At 34.6% G+C, this 21981-nt stretch overlaps 1 protein-coding gene and 1 pseudogene across 3 annotated transcripts in view; one reads left to right on the top strand and one right to left on the bottom strand.

Annotated features, from left to right (window-relative positions):
* Window positions 1–2485: 2485 nt before the first annotated feature.
* On the top strand, window positions 2486–4550 carry LOC113917266 (annotated as a pseudogene).
* A 1117-nt stretch (window positions 4551–5667) lies between these two features.
* The window catches only part of SLC35A3 (solute carrier family 35 member A3), a 55619-nt gene continuing 39305 nt past the window's right edge, over window positions 5668–21981 (bottom strand). The window contains exons 6-9 of one of the 3 annotated variants that reach the window (XM_027584695.2): window positions 17833–17951; window positions 16145–16278; window positions 11931–11982; window positions 9719–9803 (exon numbers count right to left, since the gene is read on the bottom strand). In XM_027584695.2, coding sequence (XP_027440496.1) covers window positions 11973–11982; window positions 16145–16278; window positions 17833–17951 — 263 coding nt within the window. In that variant the 3' untranslated portion in view covers window positions 9719–9803; window positions 11931–11972. Of the gene's footprint in view, window positions 9804–11930; window positions 11983–16144; window positions 16279–17832; window positions 17952–21981 lie in introns of all 3 variants that reach the window. The other 2 variants (XM_027584607.2, XM_027584777.2) reach the window with 2 other exon arrangements.

Below are 21981 nucleotides of genomic sequence, written 5' to 3'. Positions count from 1 at the left end.
CTCTCTCTGTCAAATAAATAAATCTTTAAAAAAAAATAAATGTATACTATATTACAGGGTTCCTAAGAAAGACATAATGAAGGTAAGAAACATGGAGGAGAAGCATAAATCAGTTATGAGAACAAGAAAAGAAAGAAAAAGGGTCAGAGAGAAGATGACGTCGAAAAATTATCTGGGCCTCCAGACAAAAGCCAACAACAAACAAAATTAACATTTCCCAAAAAGAAAAATATCAAGTGGTGCCAGAATGACAATAAAACCAAGCAACACAATGGTGGAGCAACATTGTCCAAAAAATTCAAGAAATTTTGAGTCAAGGATTTTATATCTAGTCAAGCTGTACTTAAAAGTATCTAGATTCTAGGGGCACCTGCGTGGCTCAGTCCATGAAGCATCTGCCTTTGACTCAGGTCGTTATCTCAGGGTCCTAGGATCAGGCTCCCTGCTTCACTCTCACTCTGCTCCAACCCCCAACTTGTGTTCCCTTTCTCCCTCTCTGTCAAAAAAAAAAAAAAAAAAAAAAAATTAAAGTGTCTAGATTCTAGAAAAAATTTTCAATATTGCCAGAACTTGAGGAACAGTGTCCTTAGAAACTTTCCTTATATACTTTACTGGAAGAGCTCTATCCAGCCATTAGTTGATTGGGAAGGATTCAGCTAAAGTACTAGTGGAGGGTATTAAGTATATTTAAAATATATTTAATTTCTAACAAAAGCAGGCACTACAGTGAGAAAATAGTGTGTAAATGTTATATATGCTCTAATCAAATAGAAGTAAGGGAACTAAAAAATATGAAAATTAGAGGAAGGAGTAGAATAAGTTCATTGGTTGTCACGGCAATTAGATGGGAATCAGCATTTAAATATGACAAGCTAAATAGAAGCCTAGACAAGCAAAAACGGGGGCTCTAAGAGCATTATATAAAATGTTAACAGTATAAACGTAACCACTAGAACATACAAAGCTTTCTAAACATAAGAAAATTTAAAAGCAGAGAACACACTCCAAAGGGAAAAGAAACAATAAATATAGCAATATACATGACTGTTTCTTTTTCAAAAAGAAACACAGGAAATACAAACTAGAAGCTATTGAAAATACTACCTTTGGGGGTGGTCAAGAATGGGGTGGAAGGATAGCCACGACAGCTAGACTTCTCTGAGTATACTATAAATAGCTTTAACTTTGAACCATGTAAATCCTTTACATACTCAAAAACAGAATAAAAATCTTACATACTCAAAAACAATAAAAATCTTAAAGAAAAAAAAAACATCAAAAACCCGATGCGGGGCTGGATCCCAGGACCCTGGGATCATGACCTGAGCCGAAGGCAGATGCTTAACGACTGAGCCACCCAGGCACCCCTTAAAATTAAAAAATTTTAAATCACCATTTTGCACCTCAGTGTAATGTAATAAATGATTCAGCTAAGAATCATCAATTGATGCTAAAGTTATTGAAGGCTGTTAGAAAAAGAATATTCCCATGGTGCCAAAACATTGCCTTAGAGATTACTAATTACTAAGCAGGAAAAAAAAAATTACCTTTACAATGGGAAGATCTCGTAGTCAACACCTTGACCAAATGATTATCGTCTTCAATAGTGAGATAACCTAGAATTATGTGTTTTCAGTATGGTAAAATATAAAATCTACAAGATCACCTATGAAATATTCTTTACGAAAACATTTAAGCTGAAGCTAATCAAACCTACAGACTCCACTTCCAGTTCAATGGAAATACAAAGAATAAAGGGAACAAGTCAAAGGATACAGACAGATCAAGGATAGGAGCAAAGTGATTTAGATTCTTTAAAAAGTCACATCATGGGGGGAAAAAAACCAAGGGGATGAAGGGAGGGATCTTCTAAACTAGCAAGAGAATCAAATACTGGGGCGCCTGGGTGGCTCAGTCGTTAAGCGTCTGCCTTCGGCTCAGGTCATGATCCCAGGGTCCTGGGATCGAGCCCCACATCGGGCTCCCTGCTCAGCAGGGAGCCTGCTTCTCCCTCTCCCACTCCCCCTGCTTGTGTTCCCTCTCTCGCTGTGTCTCTCTCTGTCAAATAAATCAATAAAATCTTAAAAAAAAAAAGACAATCAAATACAAAGTATGAACCTCAACTGCATCCTGGTTCAAAAACAAAAAAAAATGTAAAGTCATTTTTAAGACAATTGGAAGTATCTGAATATGAACTTAGATGATAACAATCAAGATAATTTAAATTCCCTTAAGTATGATAAATGGTATTGAGTTAAATAGGAAAATGTCCTTATTTTTAGGATATGCATGAAGTATTTAGGAATAAAGTGTCCTGATAAAGCTAGTATGGCAAAATGTGACGTTGTATTTAGGTGAAGAGTAAATAAGTATACCATTCTTTCAACTTTTATGTATGTTTAAATTTTTTCAAAATGAAAAGCTGAAGAAATTTAAACTGAAAAAAGAGTCTTTAGCAATGATTACTTTGTGAATGCATGGAGATAACACATGAATTTTTCAAACCTAATCTGGCAAAATCTGTCATAGCATGATTGAAGCCATTAAAATGACAATTAATATTATAAAAATAAAATATTCAAAACAAAAACAAACCTGCCCTATAAAGTAAATGAAGACAAATAACATTAAGTAATGGAATTTTGGAGCATTATGCACATAATATCCAAAGTGGACTTCAGCTTTTAAAACTCTAAAATTCACAGCAATATTTTCAAAGTCATAAATTGAAACATGGACTCATCTCCTGTCATGATTTTCTATAACTCTCTATCACCCAACAAATATAACTCTACTTTGGCTATAATATTTAGAAAACCTATTGAAGGAGCTTGCATATATTAGAAAAAGCTCTTAGTATCACAATTTTTAATTGCTGTATTTACTACCCACACAGAATAGCACACAATAAAACTTTAGCCTGAAGGAGAAAATGTAAACCCTCAATTATTAGAAATCATGCTTTTTACATGCAGTGTCAATTAAGAGAACAAACACATAAAAACAAGCACATTCACAGATTTTGTTAAAAATACAGAAGTCTAATTTAGCAAATTTAAACCCCTTAAATACTTTACATTTCAAGCACATTTTAACAAGAGAGTATTTTCAGATGATTTCTCCCAAACACTATAACAATGTCCATTGTTCTTTTAAATCTTCAGTGAGGTCTACTTAAAAAAGGATGAAAGTGTATTTCTCTGATAGACTATTTCCAAAGGAATAATATGTTGTTTGTTTTAAAGAAGTTATTTTTATATATTAGAAATCCTAAGCAAATAAATGTAAATGAACTCATAAATGAAAAATTGGTTAGATCCAATGGAGGGCTGATGCTTAACCCTAGCAAAGGATTACTAGAAATGTGGACCTATCAACAGTGAAGCCCTACTGTCAAGCCAAAGGAACAACTGGTATCAATCAGTTTTATTCTGTTAACTTTTTCTTATAATAGTGATGATTAATGGTAATTTAAAATCAGCTTAAAATTGACTTGGTGCGGAAGTGACTGAACTGCCAGGAGGGGCCTGAGTGTGCCTGAAGGACCCAAGATTATCTAAAGGCACAGGGAAAATGGTGGAAAATTCATCACCACCACTGCCAGAGAGAGTGATTTATGGCTTGTTCTTTACTTAAGCTCTCATTTTGGCTTCATAGTATATATCTTGTGGGCTTTTATTCCTGAATCTTCGCTAAATTCCTTAGGCTTAACCTATTGGTCTCAAAAATATTGGGCGGTTGCACTGCCCACCTACCTTGTCATTACTATAGTAACTGGTTATGTACCCTTATTTGGAATAAACATGAATACTTCATTCAACTCCATCCATACAATCATAGATAACTATGCTAAAAATCAAGAGCAGAAGACATACTAAGAAAAGGCCATACCAGCATTAAGAGATACTCCTATTAGTGAAGTAAACCAAATGTTCTTTCTTACAGTCAAAGAACTTTATGCCAAAAACTGAATTCTATATAGACTAAAACCAAGCATTTATTATGTTTTTGACGTTAATAATTTTGACCATAACTATTTTGACTATCTCTTATTTATACCCAGTACTGGAATGTCATCAAAAAAAGCAAGTTGAACTTCTTCTAAATTCTATTAATATATAAATGTTCTCAAATATTAGTTATTAATGGACAGAATAAAATACTGTATTACCATTAAGACTTTTAAAAAAATAAGTATCAGTTAAAGCAAGAAGTCCCTCCAGAGAGACATTCATGTTGTAATTTTCAAATGGCAAAATATAAAATAATAAATAAGCTCAAATTGTATATTAATATACAGTATAATTTATTGTTCTTAAAAAATAGCTCAGCATTCATAAAGTCATTTAATATCAGAACTGAAAACTAAATGAATACTGTATGTGCGACTTAGCACTGCATCTGATTATAAACGTTTTTCTACCCTCAAGTCATACGTTCAAAATCATTTGACAACACTTCTGAAATTAAAATCATAAAGTGTAAAAGTCATTGCTTGTGTCATCCTCATCAATTCAGAAGAATGTGTATAGACACAAATGGTCACTGTGTAATAAGGAATTTGGCTTTACCCAAAGAAAGTTCTGGCCTACATCTTTAGGACCTCATACCTGATAATTTATGCTAACAAGCTGACTCAGGATGAACCCCTGTAACTTGATGTCAGCCAGTTTTCCAGGGAGGGGCAGGGCTGGAGAGTTCAACCCTGTGGGCAAAGAATCAATCATGCCAAATAATAAAGCTTCAATAAAAAGTTGGACACCAAAGCATGAGTGAGCTTTCCTGATTGGCAATATTGTGTGTATACTGTGGCCAGGAATAAGTAACACTGTCCAGGACCCCACAGGGAGTAGACAAATGGAAAGGACAACTGGAATATGAACCCCTCCTAGATTCTACCCTATATGCCTCTCCTTCGGCTGGTTCAAATTTGCATCCTTTCTTGGTAATAAATGTGATTGTGAGTGTAATAGCTTTCAGTAAGTTCTGTCTTTCTAGTGAATTATTGAACCTGAAGGTAAATTTGGGAAACGCATGAACTTGCAGTCACCAAGACACTCTCTACTATAGTAGAATTTCATATCTTTGGCGTTTGAAGCCAAGTTATTTACTCTTTGCTATTTTTTTTTCTGGAACATATATGTAATAATCAATCCTGCTTTGAAGGAATTCAGAACTTTTAAGAACCGTAAGAAAGACCATTTACTAATGCTGGTCACTATATGACTCTGTTGAATGGTAGTAATTATAAGATTTGAATTATGAGGTGTATTTGCATAGCACTGAGATTCAAGGATTGTGACATACTTCCAACAAAAGAAGTATTCCAATTCCGAAAAGATGAAAAGATTTTCAGTTAATTCTTTTCACAAGAAGAAACCAAAGTATCCATTTTTAAAATGCTGATATTCTTAAATAAATAAATAAAATGCTGATAGTCTTTAGTGATCTTTTAAAACAAAGCATTTTGTACAAGGTTATTTCACTAATAGAGGTGGAAATGAAATCCTTTATATTGCTTATCATTTGATTTCTATGCACTGAACTGATAGTCATGATAGAAGCAATTATATTCAACGATTTATGAAGAAAATATATACCAATTACTGTAATTACTTAACCTTGAGGCTAGCAAAGAGATAATTTATTTAAAACAAGAACAAAAAAATTAGGCTATTATCACACAGAGCGGTTCTAACTAGTTTAAGTAAAACCCAGTCTTCCATGCTAGAGCATAGGCTAGAAAAAAGGAAGGAAGATCACACATGATAAAGGTAACTAGAGAGATATGGAAAGGATCAGGGAGTCATTCCGATGTACGGTAAGGAGTCTAATTCAGTTAAGTCAAACACGGATGAAAAGGGAAACAAGGAAATATAGGAAGAAATTTATATGGTTAATTACGAAAATCTTTTTCATTAATCTACTCAATAGATAACTGGGTACCAAAAAATGACAAAGAGAAATTGATCCATTAAAAAGCCATTTAACAAAAGAAGAATTTATACATTCCTCTAAATTATGTCCATAAAAAATTTAAATATACAAATCACATTCCCAAACTCAAAGGATTTCTAAACAAATGAAATACATAAACATATAAACAAATTCAGAATTCAAATCATTAAAAAAATATTTTAAAAATCACAGTAAATTATATCTCATAATAAGAAATAAAACAACCAAATGACAGCTATATACATTTGTTGAAGTTTCAAAAGCTCAATGATGGAGCAATGGTGCATAATTTATTTAAATAAGTACTGTTTACTAATGTTTATATAATATACCTATTTTAATATTCTGTTAGATAATGGATTTAAAGAGCAAATGTTGAAACATCCAAAAAATTGAATTATATTATTCGTAAAACGTCAATTTCCCCATGTGTCCAAAGTAGTGAATTACAGTAATATCCTCCAGAAAAGTCAGGTATTTGGTAAAGCAAGGCACGTAGGACCAGATTTTGATAAAGGTGCTTTTTCTTTGGTCCTGTAATTACTTTAAATATGCTACATATCTGGGAGATTCTTAAGATGACTTTCAATATAGCATAAATAATTTATAAACCTTTTCTTATGTAAAGCATACATCCACATGTAATTAAATAACAATGAAAGTGTAAATAAAATAAGTGATGCTAAACCCTATTTTTAAAAACAAAACTCAGTTGAATGACTATACAATGACATTTTAAAAGTCCAATAATTTGATATGTAGGAAAAGTGTATCAATTCTTAAGAATAATCAATATTACTCAGTCTACTGGGCACAAAGTCAATTAGTTTCTTTTCAGATTCTTGTCTCCTTAGAATCTAGTTTTAATATTAAACTACCTTTCCTTCTATGAAATTGTGACATTCAATATAAGTTGATGTAAACATTTAAGTTTTGCATCTCTAAACTACAGTTTCTGCCATAAAGGTAGCCTACAACTCCCCTAAAAACACTTGCTAAAGAAGTGGTGATATTACTGTGTTGAAACATCTACATATTGAATTTCAAACTTTTCTTCCCAAATACCATATTCTTATTTATTTTTTATTATTTTATTTTTTTTATTTATTTTTTAATAGAACTATCAACTGGCACTTTTCTCCCATGAATTAGGGCATTTTTATAATGAACAAAGTAGTTGAGAGATAACAAGTAAACTTTAAAAAGTAAGAATTTAAATAATCAAGAAGTCATCATTATATAAGATTGATACAATAAGGCTTTTGGAGGTCATCAAAACACACACCACACAGACATATGAAAATGGCATTATCTGTATAAATGACATGATCTAGGATACAGGCCCCCCTTCTCAAATACGATTCTTTCTCTATGAATTAAAAATTATAAGCTACACAACCCAATCTCTAATAACATCTTTAAGCCTACTAGAAAAGCAAAGTATAAATTAAGCTTGTCTAATAAAAGTTTGGTTTGAAAATATGCTTTAGACTACTTTGTCCTTTCTCACAACTCTTGATTATATTTTTATAAACTTTAGTGGGAATCTTAAAATTGTGTTATTTTGGACACCAGAAAATATATTATGGTAACTAACATGTCTTGATATCCAATATTTGCTTTCATCATTTTTTGAAGGGACACTCAGCCCGAAATAACAATTAGTTGTAAATGTACACTGATTTAATACATACTAGTACCTAACTAGTACTTCCATGTGGGCTGAACATAAATCTTTATATGTACTCTTGAATTCTTTGCATTTGTAGGGCTTAGATTTCACTCAGCAGTAGATAATAAGATGTCTGAATGCTGTTACAATCTAAAAACACCACGCTCAGAATGTGGTAAAGTTATTAAACAAATACTCTAAAAGATGGTCACTGAAAATCATAGGGCTAAATCAATCAGGCTTCCAGAATGTTTAGTTAGTTCCAATTTGGAATCACCAGCAAACTGATTTAAGATATTTTGTAATTTTAATCACTTTTAAACTCAGAATGGAACAGATTAGGCCTGTGTCCTGCAGAGACATGGTTTGCATAAGTAAAGGAACACAGCCAGTCCTAATAAGCCAAAAGTACCCAAAAGTTTGTAACACAGAATTTTTGAGCCAAATTCTATTTAACAAAATCCATTATAACTCTATAAAAATATTTATTTTTTTTACAGTTTTTATACTGTTAGATTGGGAAACTTTTAAAAATATATAAAGCATGAATGAAAAAATAAAGTAAAATACTTCTTATACATAATAGGTAATTCTATCTATAGTCAATAATTAAATTAAATCCATACTCCAATTTTAGAAAGTATTCTTGCCCAACAATTCACTTTACCATTTTTGCTATATTTTCTCTCCCCCTTGAGCCAATTTATTAAATAACTCATGTAATTTACAACCTCAACTCCAGTGCTAATCAAAATGGAAAAGAAACCACTATCTTAAATCTAAGTGGTGGCTCCTTCCCAGCAGCTTTTACAGGGCCACAGAAAGGGAGCTCAGAATTCGCTACCTCTCCCAGACATGTGACCAGAGTATTCCTGGGATGGTGGGTTTATGAGAGGCCAAAAAGTTCTGAGCAGCCTTGAGTTTACAGCTACAGTGCCATTTAAAATAATATAATATCATGGCAATCCGGAATGTCTCTAAGAAAGGTCATTTTGGTCTCAATTAGTTGAAATCTATACTATTATTATTTTGGTTGTTGTTTTTAACAGTTGTAGATTAAAGGAAGTTTTTACAGATCAATGACCAAAATGTTCATTTAAAAACATTTTAGTTGTGTACAGAATATGCTTTGATAGTTCAAAATTCTCCAAGTGGAGATATTAGACAATAATAATTATTTTAAATTATTAAATGACTAATCCTTTTAAATTCATTTTGAAATTTTAATGGAAACTACCACATATAGAAGTTTAATTTAAAGAAATATTAAGGATTTATCTGATTTACAGAAAAGAAATACAATTAGAAGATTAAGGACAAAACTCCATTAGTGCAATAGTCTCTGGCTACTATCTAGCCCAGGAGCAACTGGATTGCTTTCAGCAGTTTCAAAGCACGAAAAGATCTTAAAATGTAGATGGAGAAATAGATGTGTGTATTTCCCTACACTAAATTTAAATACGAATTTTATTCTCTCACAAATTAGACCCAGGATGTAACTTTATCGATTTTTATGTAGTTGAACAAATGACATTTAGCAATCCTTTCTTTAGTTATCTTTTGTATAAATATAAAAATCTCAGATACATGAAAATGTTTTTCAAATCATACTTCTATTTCTTCACAGCTTTATAGGCAATTATAATTATAATTTTCAAACTTTGAATATTCCATGTGATTTGATATTTCTGTACAGAAAAAGATAAAAAAAATTTAATAAGATTAAATAGATAATTTGCAAAAATTGGTATCTGACACTTGTGGGCTCTTGCAAAGAGTGCATAGGGCATTTCTGCAGCAATCAAAAGGTCAAATCTTTTTAAACCCAGATTTCAAGTTTTCTCCAATAATTAATCCAATCCCTGGAAATAGTTCCAAGCTTTGATTTCTAGATGTAATTGGTATTTCGTTAACATATACACATATTTTTTATCCTTAAACTTTTATATTTTCAAACCATTTGAACAATATGAGATTCAGCATGATGATGTCTTCTTAGAATCTGTAGAAGTCCTCTATGCAAGATTAATGTTGACATTCCTAGTGCACCATTGTGAAAAACCAGTTAAAGATAGTATACGACTATGCTTTAGTAGGATTGCCTGTAGGTTTGGGATCATAACCATATAGGAAAGTAGCTGTTATTACAAGGATGGCTCCAAGGAAAAAGACACTAAATAGATGAAGAAAAAATGAAAAAGAGACAATCAGATTAAAAGCAAAACAACTTCTATTTCTTCTCTTATAAAAACAATTATAACTTGGGAAAAAATGTTCCAGTAATACAGCTAACAAATACTACATTCTAGGTATTCAAGCCAAGTGTTTTACATGCATCTCATTTCGTTCTTATAACCACCATATGAAGTATTAGTATTACCCTCATTTTTTTATATACGAGGAAACTGAGGGCTAGAGAGTTTAAGTAACTTGCTTAAAGTCCTACAACTTTAAGAGGAAGACAAGATTCAAAGCTAGGTATGTTTGACTCTAGAGCCCGTACTTTCATCCACTGCACTGTATTGTCTCCCAAAGCAAAGATGTTTTAAATGTATTTCCCCTTAATATGTCTTTTGCCTGCAATACACTGAATAATAAAAGATCTCAACTTAAGGGGCGCCTGGGTATCTACATCGTTAAGCATCTGCCTTCGGCTCAGGTCATGATCCCAGGGTCCTGGGATCGAGCCCTGAATCGGGCTCCCTGCTCCGTGGGAAGCCCGCTTCTCCCTCTCCCACTCCCCCTGCTTGTGTTCCCTCTCTCACTTTGTCTCTATCAAATAAATAAATAAAATCTTAAAAAAAAAGATCTCAACTTTTAAATATTTGAAAATATAAATGGAAAATGGCATTCTTTTGAGACCAAAGTTTTTTTTTTTTTTTTTTTAGTAAAAGTTCAGTTTAAAATCCAAGGTAGTAATAGGCAAAACTCGGGACCAATTTCATAGGATGCTTTACAAAATGAAATTCAATTAAATGCAGGAAGACTTGGTTTAGTCTTTATTTTATCTATCCAGGGATATAATATACCTTATTGTAAACTGGAAACGAATTTAAACTGGTACTGGAACTTAAAGTGGACATAAAGTGAATACCAATCTTAACTTTTAAGACGTATATTCTCCAAAGTACTATTACAGGGACATGAGTTAGTCTTGGTTTTAAAGCTTCTATTAACAGTTCAAAGTCACTCCCATGAGCTTTACAACAATAAACATTTGTTCTGTAAAGGAAAAAGATCACAACCCTTATTATAACATAGAGGGCCCTTCCTAATGTGGTCCCTCTGACCTCATCTCCCATATTCCATCCACCCAATCTATAATTCAGCCACTCCATTCAGTGAACGCAGTGTGCCTTTCAGGACAGTGTCCTTGTGGATGCTACTCCCTCTGCTTGCAATGCCTTTTCTCCCAAGAAAATTGATTATTCATAACTCAGGTCTAATGTCTCCAAGACTCATTCCCCTAGGCAGAGGTACTCCATGATCACATTTATTAAACCATATTAAATGATGCATTATTGACACGTCTGCACCCCTGCTTAACCACGTGCTCCTCATTTATCATTATACCCCAAGTGCCTAGGATATAGAGGGAGCTCAATAATTATCTGCTGTGATAAATATCTAGTGTTGGTTTTATGTAAATGGGCAACTTTTCAAAAGCCTTGGATGCAGGTACACATGTAAGTTTATGATAACATAAAACTTCCTACAATACCTCTTGAAGAAAATTACCACATAGGAATATTTCATAATTATTTAGGCTTTGGATAAGCTTCTGACTGAAAACTTTCTTTGTCAGGCATTCTGACCTTTGCCTAGCTTTCTGGACCTCTGGAATTACAGAGAATCACGAGCTCAACTGAAAAGTTGTCTGATCCAATTTTCTACCCACTGCAGGAATCTATTCTATGAAATTTCTTTTTCTTTCTTTCTTTCTTTCTTTCTTTCCTTCCTTCCTTTCTCTCTCTCTCTCTCTCTCTCTGTCTCTCTTTCTCTTTCTTTCTTTTTCTTTCTTTCTCTCTTTCTCTCTCTCTCTCTCTTTCTCTCTTTCTCTTTCTTTCTTTTTTTTAAGATTTTACTTATTTATTTGATGGAGAGAGACACAGCAAGAGAGGGAACACAAGCAGAGGGAGTGGGAGAGGGAGAAGCAGGCTTCCCACCGAGCAGGGAGCCTGATGAGGGGCTTGATCCCAGGACCCTGGGATCATGACCTGAGCCGAAGGCAGACACTTAATGACTGAGCCACCCAGGCACCCCAATTCTATGAAATTTCTAACAGAATCTACTAGAATACCTAATAATGTCAGGAAACCTCCACTTGTCAAGACAGCTATTTTTAGATGGTTCTGAAAGAAAAAATTTTGTTGGGAAAAAACTATCAGAATACAATGACTGTTTCAAGGATTTGAGCACCTGATTTCCAACAGAATTGTATATATACTTCATTGATGCACTGATCATAAAATTCTCATTTATTCACATGTCTACCTCTCTAATCACTGTGACCTCCTTGAGGAGAGGAAATCCTATCTCATTCATACATTCCTGTTTGTCCAGGATCTGGCAGAATGAAAGGAAGACACACAGTGAATTTTTGATGGAAGAATGAACAAGCCTAAATGCAAGGATGGTTAATACCAATAAGCAAAATAATCAACACAAGAAAAGTAAGTTAGGAAAGGGAATACTGGTGATATATCAATAGAGATGTTTAGCAGTCAGCTGAAAATAGGGATCTAGAGTGGAAGTGAAGTTGGGACTTATCTTCACAGAGAAGACAAACAAGACATGGCAGTGAATGAGATGAATGAAAGAGTAAGGATTGATAGGGTACTAAAGGAGCAGTCAGAAAGGGAGTACAGGGGAATCACTTCTGAGAAAACAACAAACAAAATAAAACAAAAAACAGTTTTAGGAAGTGAAATGGGGATAACAAAGGAAAATACATTAATACATTTGGAATAGAGGTCACTGGATTTATTGCTTAAGAGATGTTCTTCACAACAATAAGAATACATAAAGATAGAGGGTCTAGTTATACTATAAGAAAAATAATCCATCTCCTTCATGACTCAGTGTCAAAACATTCATTCATTCGTTCATTCAATAATAACAGAATCATTGTCTTTTCTCTTTTTATCTTCATCCCAACATACCTTACACAGTCCCTCAGAAACATGGATTTACATGCAGGTATATATCTTATTGACAAATTACTTCTCTTTTGTCCCTCTACTGATTTACCTTTTCATTTACTTGTTTATTGTTTATTCCCTGCATGATTCAAAGATTTAAAAGTTAACACCCTGAGTCAGCCTTATATGAGATGTTTTTTTTTAAAGGTATGCCTTTTTCAATGTACCCTAAAAATCTACAGTTCCAAAACATCTAAAATAAAGTTCCAAACATACTCAAATAATACACCAGCACATAATTTCCCCATTTAATGAATAGAAGCTAAAGCATCATTAAGATATAGGTCCTAATTGTTAGGCTGGTCTCACTAGCTAAGCAATTCATTCCCATACCAAACTGGAAACAGAAATACTTTAAAATTCATGCCCCAGAGAAATTATGCATTTCAACATGCCTGTCCCAGACCTATTATCCAGGTTGCTAGAAGAATGAAACCATAAATGTTCAATATAGAAATATAAAGAGCATATTATGTTTTGTTGCTGCCACATTCCATCCATAATCTTATCTCACTCTCAATAACACAAATGAATTTTACTAGCTGTATTAAAATTTTAAGATCTTGAACATTCATTCAAACACACAGCGTACCTATTATAGGCCAAACTCTGGCCTTGCTGACTTATAAAATGGTAATAAATCTGAAGAAAGGAGGAAAGAATGTTAGAATGGAGGGGGGGGTGCTCCTTTATTTAGGGAGGTCTCCTGATAAAGTAAATTTGAGCCAAGACCTGAGGATGTGAGGGAGTTTGTCATGTGGAATATATAGGGGATGAGTATTTAAAGATGACTGAAGGGCAAGTCAAAGCCTATGGCAAAGAGGTTATTGTAAATTAAAAAAAAAGAAAGAAATGAAAGAAGGAAGGAAGGAGAGGAAGGAAAGAAGGAGTGAACAAGAGGAAAGTAATATCAGATGAGGACAGAAAGGTAGCTGAGGGCCATATCAAATAGGCCATTAATAATGACAACTTTTAGGTAACATGGAAAGCAAAAGGTTTCTGAGCAGAGTGGTGATACCTAATTTACATTGAAAATAGTCAGTCTGTTTGCTGAATGGAGAACATTATAGGGGTACAGAGCAAGAAAAGAAGCAAGGAGATATATCAAGAGACTATTTCCTTAATGATAAATGAGTATGCCTTGTACCAGGGTGGTAGCAATGGAAGTTATAAGAAATGGTTGACTCTGGAGATATTAAAAAGGAAGAGGCGACAGGCTTTATTTCTACATTAGAATGATGTGTGAGCGAAGGGTAAAGAGAAGTTGATGACCTTACTTCTTACTTCACTCAACAGATAAAGAACTTCCATATATTTTAACTTTCTAAGTCTGTCTACATTCATCTCTACAGACCTTCTCTTAGGTTACTGTGGATGAACTGTTCCTGTTTAAGTCAAGGAGAATTTTGGCATAAGCAACTGGAAGAATGGAGGTCCTGCTATTTACTAAATTGGGAAACCCTTATAAGGATAGGGAATGAATTATGCAGTAGACAGTCAAGTGAAAATATCAAATAGGCAATTAAATATACAAGCCTAGAATTCAAATTAAAATGTGAAAGTTGAAAGAAAGAAAAAGAGAGAGAGAGAGAGAAAGAAAGAAAGGAAGGGAAGGTTATCAGCATATAGATGGTATTTAAAGCCTTGGGAATACAGATCACCCAAGGGAGTGAGTGTAAATAAGAGGTTCAAGGACAGATCCTTCGGAGACTCCAAAGTTTAGAGGTTGAGAAGATGAGGAGGGGAGTGAAGTTAGAGGAAAACCAAGACTAGTAACCCGGAATCCACTAAAATATAATCTCATTACTTGGGGATTATAAATTAGTAATTACAAAAAAATAATAGGACCTTCAATACCAGCTGTAATGGGTATTAATCACACTTCATTCTTCCTGACTCCGTCTCCTCCCCTGGCATCCATGACACCACATATCCAGGGTCTCCTGCCTCACCCATCATTCCTTTTGCAATTCTCTTCCCAACCACTCTTCTTCCTGCCACCACCTAAGAGTTTTCTCATGCATCACATTCTCTACATAAACTATCCTCTTTAAGAATGTTATCTACATGGGGCGCTGGGTGGCTCAGATGGTTAAGCGTCCGCTTTCGGCTCAGGTCATGATCTCGGGGTCTTGGGATCGAGCCCCGCGTCGGGCTCCCTGCTCAGCGGGAAGCCTGCTTCTCTCTCTCCCTCTACTACTCCTCCCTGCTTGTACTCTCTCACTCTGTCGAATAAATAAATAAAATCTTTAAAAAAAAAAAAAAAGAATGTTATCTACTCTCCTGGGTTTACCTATATCAATTCTGCACATAAAAATGCCATTATATGACTTATTTTATGACTTTATATGACTTATGAACTTTTTTATATGACATTTTACTTTGGGAAAAAAGGTTTGGAAAAAATTTTCCAATCTATTGGGAAAATTCTGGCTAGACAAATTTGTATAAAAAACTTTCTAGTGGAAGATTTTCTTTTATGCATTTAGTTTGAAATCTGTTTTAGAAGACAGTTAAATGATAGGAAAGGAAACAGACTGAGGGTTGCTGGAGAGGAGGAGGTGGAGGGATGGGGTAACTGGGTGATGGACATTAAGGAGGGCATGTGATGTAATGAGCACTGGGTATTATATAAGATTGATGAATCATAGGCCTGTACCTCTGAAATCAATAATACATTATATGTTAATTAATTGAATTTAAATTTAAAAATGTTAAAAAAAAAAGATAAAAACAGAGAGGGAGGTGAACCATAGTCTCTTAACCCTAGGAAACAAACTGAGGGTTGCTGGAGGGGAGATGGGTAGGGGATGGGGTAACTGGGTCTAGGGCATTAAGGAGGGTACGTGATTTAATGAGCACTGGGTGTTATATGCAACTGATGAATCACTAAATTCTCCCCCTGGGGGCGCCTAGGTGGCTCAGTCGTTAAGCGTCTGCCTTTGGCTCAGGTCATGATCCCAGGGTCCCAGGATTGAGCCCCGCATCAGGCTCCCTGCTCGATGGGAAGCCTGCTTCTCCCTCTCCCACTCCCCCTGCTTGTGTTCCCTCTCTGGCTGTGTCTCTCTCTGTCAAATGAATAAGTAAAATCTTAAAAAAATAAATAAATAAATTCTCCCCCTGAAACTAATAATACATTATATGTTAACTAAATTGAATTTAAATAATTTTTTAAAAATAAAAAAAAGACCACTAAATGGATTTTTTACTATATTTCCTTGATCCTTCAAAAGTTGTAATAAAACAAAATTTTCATACCAGATCTTATTAAGATTCTTAATAAGAGACAAAGAAAAAGAAAAGAATGTATTACCTGGTTGGCACAAAATCTTGTAGCCAAAAATAGGATATCAGTGTTGATAATATTATGGATAAAGAGGTTGCAAATCCTTTTAAAATATTATCTGCATATTTAATAACAGCAGCTATTACAAGGCCTCCAAGTGCCTGCAAAAGTTTTAAAAAAATTATTTTAAACAAACAAATAAAACTGCTTTTCAAAACAATCTCATTACTCAATGAAGCTCTAAGCTTTTGTTCTATAAATTTAATCCCATTATAATAAGTGATTTTTATTAAATATATCCTATAACCAATACACTTCCAGGTTTTGTTCAACAGCCCTTTTATTTCAAAAGTTACCTGATGAAGTAACTACCAGTGTAATCTGCAGTTTGTTATAATATAGTTTGACTATACTGTGAATAAAACATCTATCCTCAACCAATTTAGTAATTAAACACCACTTGTTCAGACAAATGTGGAAAGACTGGTCACTTGAATCAGTGAAATGTTTTTACTTTTGAGGTAAAAATAAAGTGTAACTTGAAATTTATTTTATCTGGCTTTCTTCCTCCAGCTTGTCACCGTTCAATCTACCTTTTATTACTGTCAGATTACTCTTCCTGAAAAAACTCTGAAAGAACTTTCTACCAAATCCCTCTCAAATTCCAAATTGTGCCTACTTAAATAATGAGGTTTTACCATACTACATAGTTTTGTTTTCTGCCAAACTCTACTTATAAATCCTAAATCTGGATTACCCATGCTAACAGCTTCCACTGTACCTCTTCATATGACAGAAGCTTATTATTACTGAAAGTCACAAACTATGCCCATTGAGCTCACTACAAATTGATGTCCTATTACCTCCTGGCAATGTACGCATTCATCTATTTAGTCCCTGATGAATCCCTCATATCGACCGTACCAAACCTTCTTTATCTTACTCAAGTCCCACAGAAAGAGGGCTTCCCTCTGCTAGGACAAAAGCCATCATACAAACTCTCTTGACTTACCTATCTCTGATTCAAATTTCCTCTGAATTTTCACTTATCCTTGTCTCCTTTTCTCCTACCTTACAAATAGAAGTATCCTTTCTGCTTTCAAAACACAACTATCCTTTGCTATCTTCACCCAACTTCTATAAGAGATCTTGCTTCTTACAGCTTCAAATACCTCTAAAGAAAGGCTTTGTGAGGGCAGTGACTTGTATCTTCACTTTTATATTCTCCAGAGTAATCAAGTATACTTTTGATGATGAAATTATTCAACCCTTGAACAATCTCAAATTATCAACTGAGGTAATTTGACAGGAATATTTTAATATATAACTATAATATATGGCTATAAACTGTTACAGATTTAAATATCTAGATCTGCTTTTGAGCCTTAATGGGCTGATCACAGACTTCCTATACAATAAGAATTATAAAAAAATCCAAAGTTACATTTGCTTTCAGCTTCAACTCTTTTATTCTTAAACTTGATTTTAATGATGTCAAATTTAAATGTCATAAAGTTCATTTATGATCTTTTCAAAGTAAGTTTTCATTATGGCATTAAGACCAGTTCTATTTTAACGTCCCTGAATAAACTAGATATAATGAGAACACCAACAGGAGGGGTCTTTTTCCCTCACATAGTACATTAGGAGCTATGTGATTATCTACATTAAAATAAAGTTTATTAGCATTAAATATAAGACTTTAAATGCTTTACCTGAAGAATAACAACTATCCAAGTCAGTCGGTTATATCCCTGAAAAAATCCATTCTTTGACACCAATTCTCCATCATAAATGTATACACCCATTAATCCAAATATACTCCCAAAGAAACCTAAAAAAAAAAGTAAAGTTTATGTCATGTGTCACTTAGTTTGTCTGGAGGAATATTTTTCCATTGACATTCCAAAAAAATTTTTTTTAAGATTTTATTTATTTGTTTTACAGAGAGAGTGAGAAACAGAGACAGAGCATGAGTAGGGGGAGGAGGAGAAGCAGACTCCCTGCCAAGCAGGGAGCCCCATGTGGGACTCAATCCCAGGACCCTGGGATCATGACCTGAGCTGAAGGCAGACGCTTAACCGACAGAGTCACCCATGCACCCCTCGAAATAATTTTGTATTTAGCTTTTCCTTGTTGATAAAATTTGACTACTTAAAAAATATTTTACTTGGGGGGCACCTGGGTGGCTCAGTCGGTTAAGCATCTGCCTTCAGCTCGAGTCATAATCCTGGGGTCCTGAGGTCCTGAGATGAGCCCTGAATCGGGCTCCCTGCTCAGCGTGGAGTCTGCTTCTCCCTCTTCCCCTGCCCCTCCCCCTTCTTTCTCTCTCTCAAATAATAAATCTATAAAAAAAATAAATAAAATTTAAACAAAAATCTTTTACTTGGATATTTATATAAACCTAACAAAATTATACTTAGTACTATATTATGACAGTAAGACAAAGACAGGAAAATATAGAAAAGAGCAGAGATTACCAACTTTGGAACACTAAAAAATACAATGCTTCGGGCACTGGGGTGGCTCAATCAGTTTAGCAGCCAACTCTTGCTTTCAGCTCAGGTCATGATCTTGCAGTTGTGAGATTGAGCCCCTCAACAGGCTCCGCACTCAGTCCAGAGTTTGCTTCAGATTCTCTCCCTCTCCTTTCCCCTCTTCTCCCCCTGGGCTCTCATACTCTCTCTCTCTCAAATAAATAAATAAAATCTTTAAAAAAATATATATATAGGGTGCCTGGGTGGCTCAGTTGGTTAAGCAACTGCCTTCGGCTCAGGTCATGATCCTGGAGTCCCTGGATCGAGTCCCGCATCAGGCTCCCTGCTCGGCAGGGAGTCTGCTTCTCCCTCTGACCCTCCCCCCTCTCATGTGCTCTCTCTCTCAAATAAATAAAAAATCTTTAAAAATATATATATATAATGCTTACATTACATGACTACATCGCTGTCTCATTCAAATATTTGAAAAATGGTCACTTTCGGCATATTCATTGTCTCATACCTTCCTATTGCTAGCTCTAGACTTTCATATCTACATATTTATATATGTAGATATAAAAGCTCAAGTATGTGGCATAGCATTTTTCCTTATTAAGAAGTTCTGAGGGGCACCTGGGTGGCTCAGTCGGTTAAGTGACTGCCTTCGGCTCAGGTCATGATCCCAGGGTCCTGGGATCGAGCCCCGCATCAGGCTCCCTGCTCAGCAGAGAGCCTGCTTCTCCCTTTCCCTCTGCCTGCCTCTCTGCCTACCTGTGCTCTCTATCTGTCAAATAAATAAATAAAAAATATTTTAAAAAAAGAAGTTCTGAAAGTACATTAAGTAGTATTCAAAAATTGAAAGCTAAGAAATAGGCAACATCAGAAGCTGTCATTACTAAAGTCTCACTGTTAAGGAAAGCCAGTTCAGTGAGAGGAGAAACTGTCTTATTCACTCCTGCATTCCTTAGTTGTACCACAGAGTTTATCACATGACTACTGGATCTACGAGATTTCCAGGAGCAATCATAAGCTATAAAGAAAGAAATGAATGCCTACAAGGGCCACCTGTTAGGAGTAGTTTCTGATAATATTTGTAATCAAAGAGTGCAGGGTGAAGCAACTTTTTTTATAAAGTCATAACTACTTGAAGATTCCATGATGGAAACAAACTAAAAGGGATATGAAATGTTCTTTTAATTTTATTTATGCCAACTCAATCATTTTTAATTAAGTTTTTTATTTTAATTCTAGTACAGTTAACATACAGTGTTATATCGGTTTCAGGTATACATCAATCGTTTTAAGATGTCTAATTTTGAACATACAAACTTACAAAACTAGAAAAATAAAAAATACAAAAAGAAACACTTACGACGGTATCAGTTTTCTATGTTTTAATTGTAAAAAATAACACTTGAGAGGCGCCTGGGTGGCTCAGCTGGTTAAGCAGCTGACTCTTGGTTGTGGCTCAGGTCATGATCTGAGTCATGGGATCAAGCCCCATGTTGGGCTCTGTGCTCTGTGGGCTGTGGGCTCTGTGCTCTGTGTGTAATCTGCTTGAGATTCTCTCCCCCTCACTCTCTGCCCCTCCCCCAACTGGCGCCCTAAATAAATAAATAAATCTTTTAAAAAATAAATAAATAAAAATAACTCTTGATAATACACTTGATCTTAGCCAAAAGGCGAAGAAGCGATTAACTCTTGATAATGATAAAAGGTATATAGTATAGAAGGTTACATACATGTCAGTATGTACAGATCTACTTCATTCTATTGTTGTATAATATCTCATTGTATGGATAATAATATGAAATACATACATAGCATCATGTGCCACAAGTTGTTCTAAGTGCTTTATGTATGTTAACTCACAACAACCCTATTAGGTAGATATTCTTATGCCCATTTCATAGATGAAGAAACTGATACACAGAGAAGTTAAGTAAACGTGTCTGAGTTCACACTGCTGGTAAGTGATGGACTCTGGATGTGAACCCAGGCAGTGTGGCTCTGGACTCCATGATCTTAACCACTGCACTATTTAATCATATCGATAATTTCTTTGAGCAATCTTCTACATGTTTTCTATTTTTTACAATTATAACCAATTCTAAAATAAATAACCTTGAACATCTATCTTTATGCTCTTGTGTAAGTATATCTGTAGGATAAATTCTTATCCAGAAGAATTTTTTCATCAAAACATTTATTTAAAATTTTGTTAAACATTCCTGGGGCACCTGAGTGGCTTAGTCGGTTAAGCGTCTGCCTTCGGCTCGGGTCATGATCCCAGGGTCCTGGGATGGAGCCCCGTATCAGGCTCCCTGCTTGGCTGGGAGCCTGCTTCTCCCTCTCCCTCTGTCCACCCCCTGCTTGTGATCTCTCTCTCTCTCTGACAAATAAGTAAATAAAATCTTTAAAAAAAATAAAAATAAATAAATAAAATTTTGTTAAACATTCCCAATTTGAGATCCAATAAGGTTATATTAATCTACACTCCTGACAATCCTAGATAATAAGAGTTCCTGTTTCTCCACTCTCTGGCTAACACTGGATCTTATCAATTTGCTAATCTTTGACAGTTTGATACTTGACAAATGCGATTAAAATGTTTTAATTTGGGGACACCTGGGTGGCTCAGTTGGTTAAGCGTTTGACGTTGGTTCAGGTCCTGGTATATAATCAGCTCTACGCTCAGCAGGGAATCTGCTTCTCCCTCTCCCTCTGCCCCTACCCCTGCTAGTGCATGCATGTGGGTGTGCACACTCTTGCTCTGTCTCTCTCAAATAAATAAAATCTTTAAAAAATAATGTTTTATTTTCTGTTTTTGTAATCTCAAGTTATCTACAACTAATTTATGTATCCTTTTCGAAACTTTGAGTTAGCTTACCATTCACTAGATTGTGTTATGAGGTCAAATTAAAGAATAAGAAACCCATGATGTACCACAGAATCATGAATTCTGACTTTTCGTTTTTATCTTATAATTCAAGAAAATTTGGGGCAATCACACAATGTTTTAATATTTCATTCTTTCCTGATATTTGCATATTTATATAAATAGCTGACGTTAGTGCTTACTATGCAAGGCACTTTATTCTAAACACTTTACAAGTATTAACTCATTTAATCCTCATAGCAACATATGGAGTTAGTACTATAATTAAGTACATTTTATCAATAAGGAAAGTGAAGCAGAGAAAGATTAAGTAACATCCCTAAGGCCACAAAGGTGGTTAAGTGATGAAATCAGGATTTGAGTTGGTCTGACTACAAAATCAAGTGTTCTTATCCACTATACTAAAGATACACTGTTTCTGAAATGGTGAATTAAGTTGGTTGGTGCTTTTTAAGCCTCTGTACTTGCCTTGGAGACAAACGAACAAA

This window comes from Zalophus californianus, chromosome 4 (genome assembly GCF_009762305.2).
Source record: "Zalophus californianus isolate mZalCal1 chromosome 4, mZalCal1.pri.v2, whole genome shotgun sequence".
NCBI lineage: Eukaryota > Metazoa > Chordata > Mammalia > Carnivora > Otariidae > Zalophus > Zalophus californianus.
The sequence above is the reverse complement of the archived record's forward strand: the minus strand, read 5'-3'. Positions and strand labels throughout refer to the sequence as shown.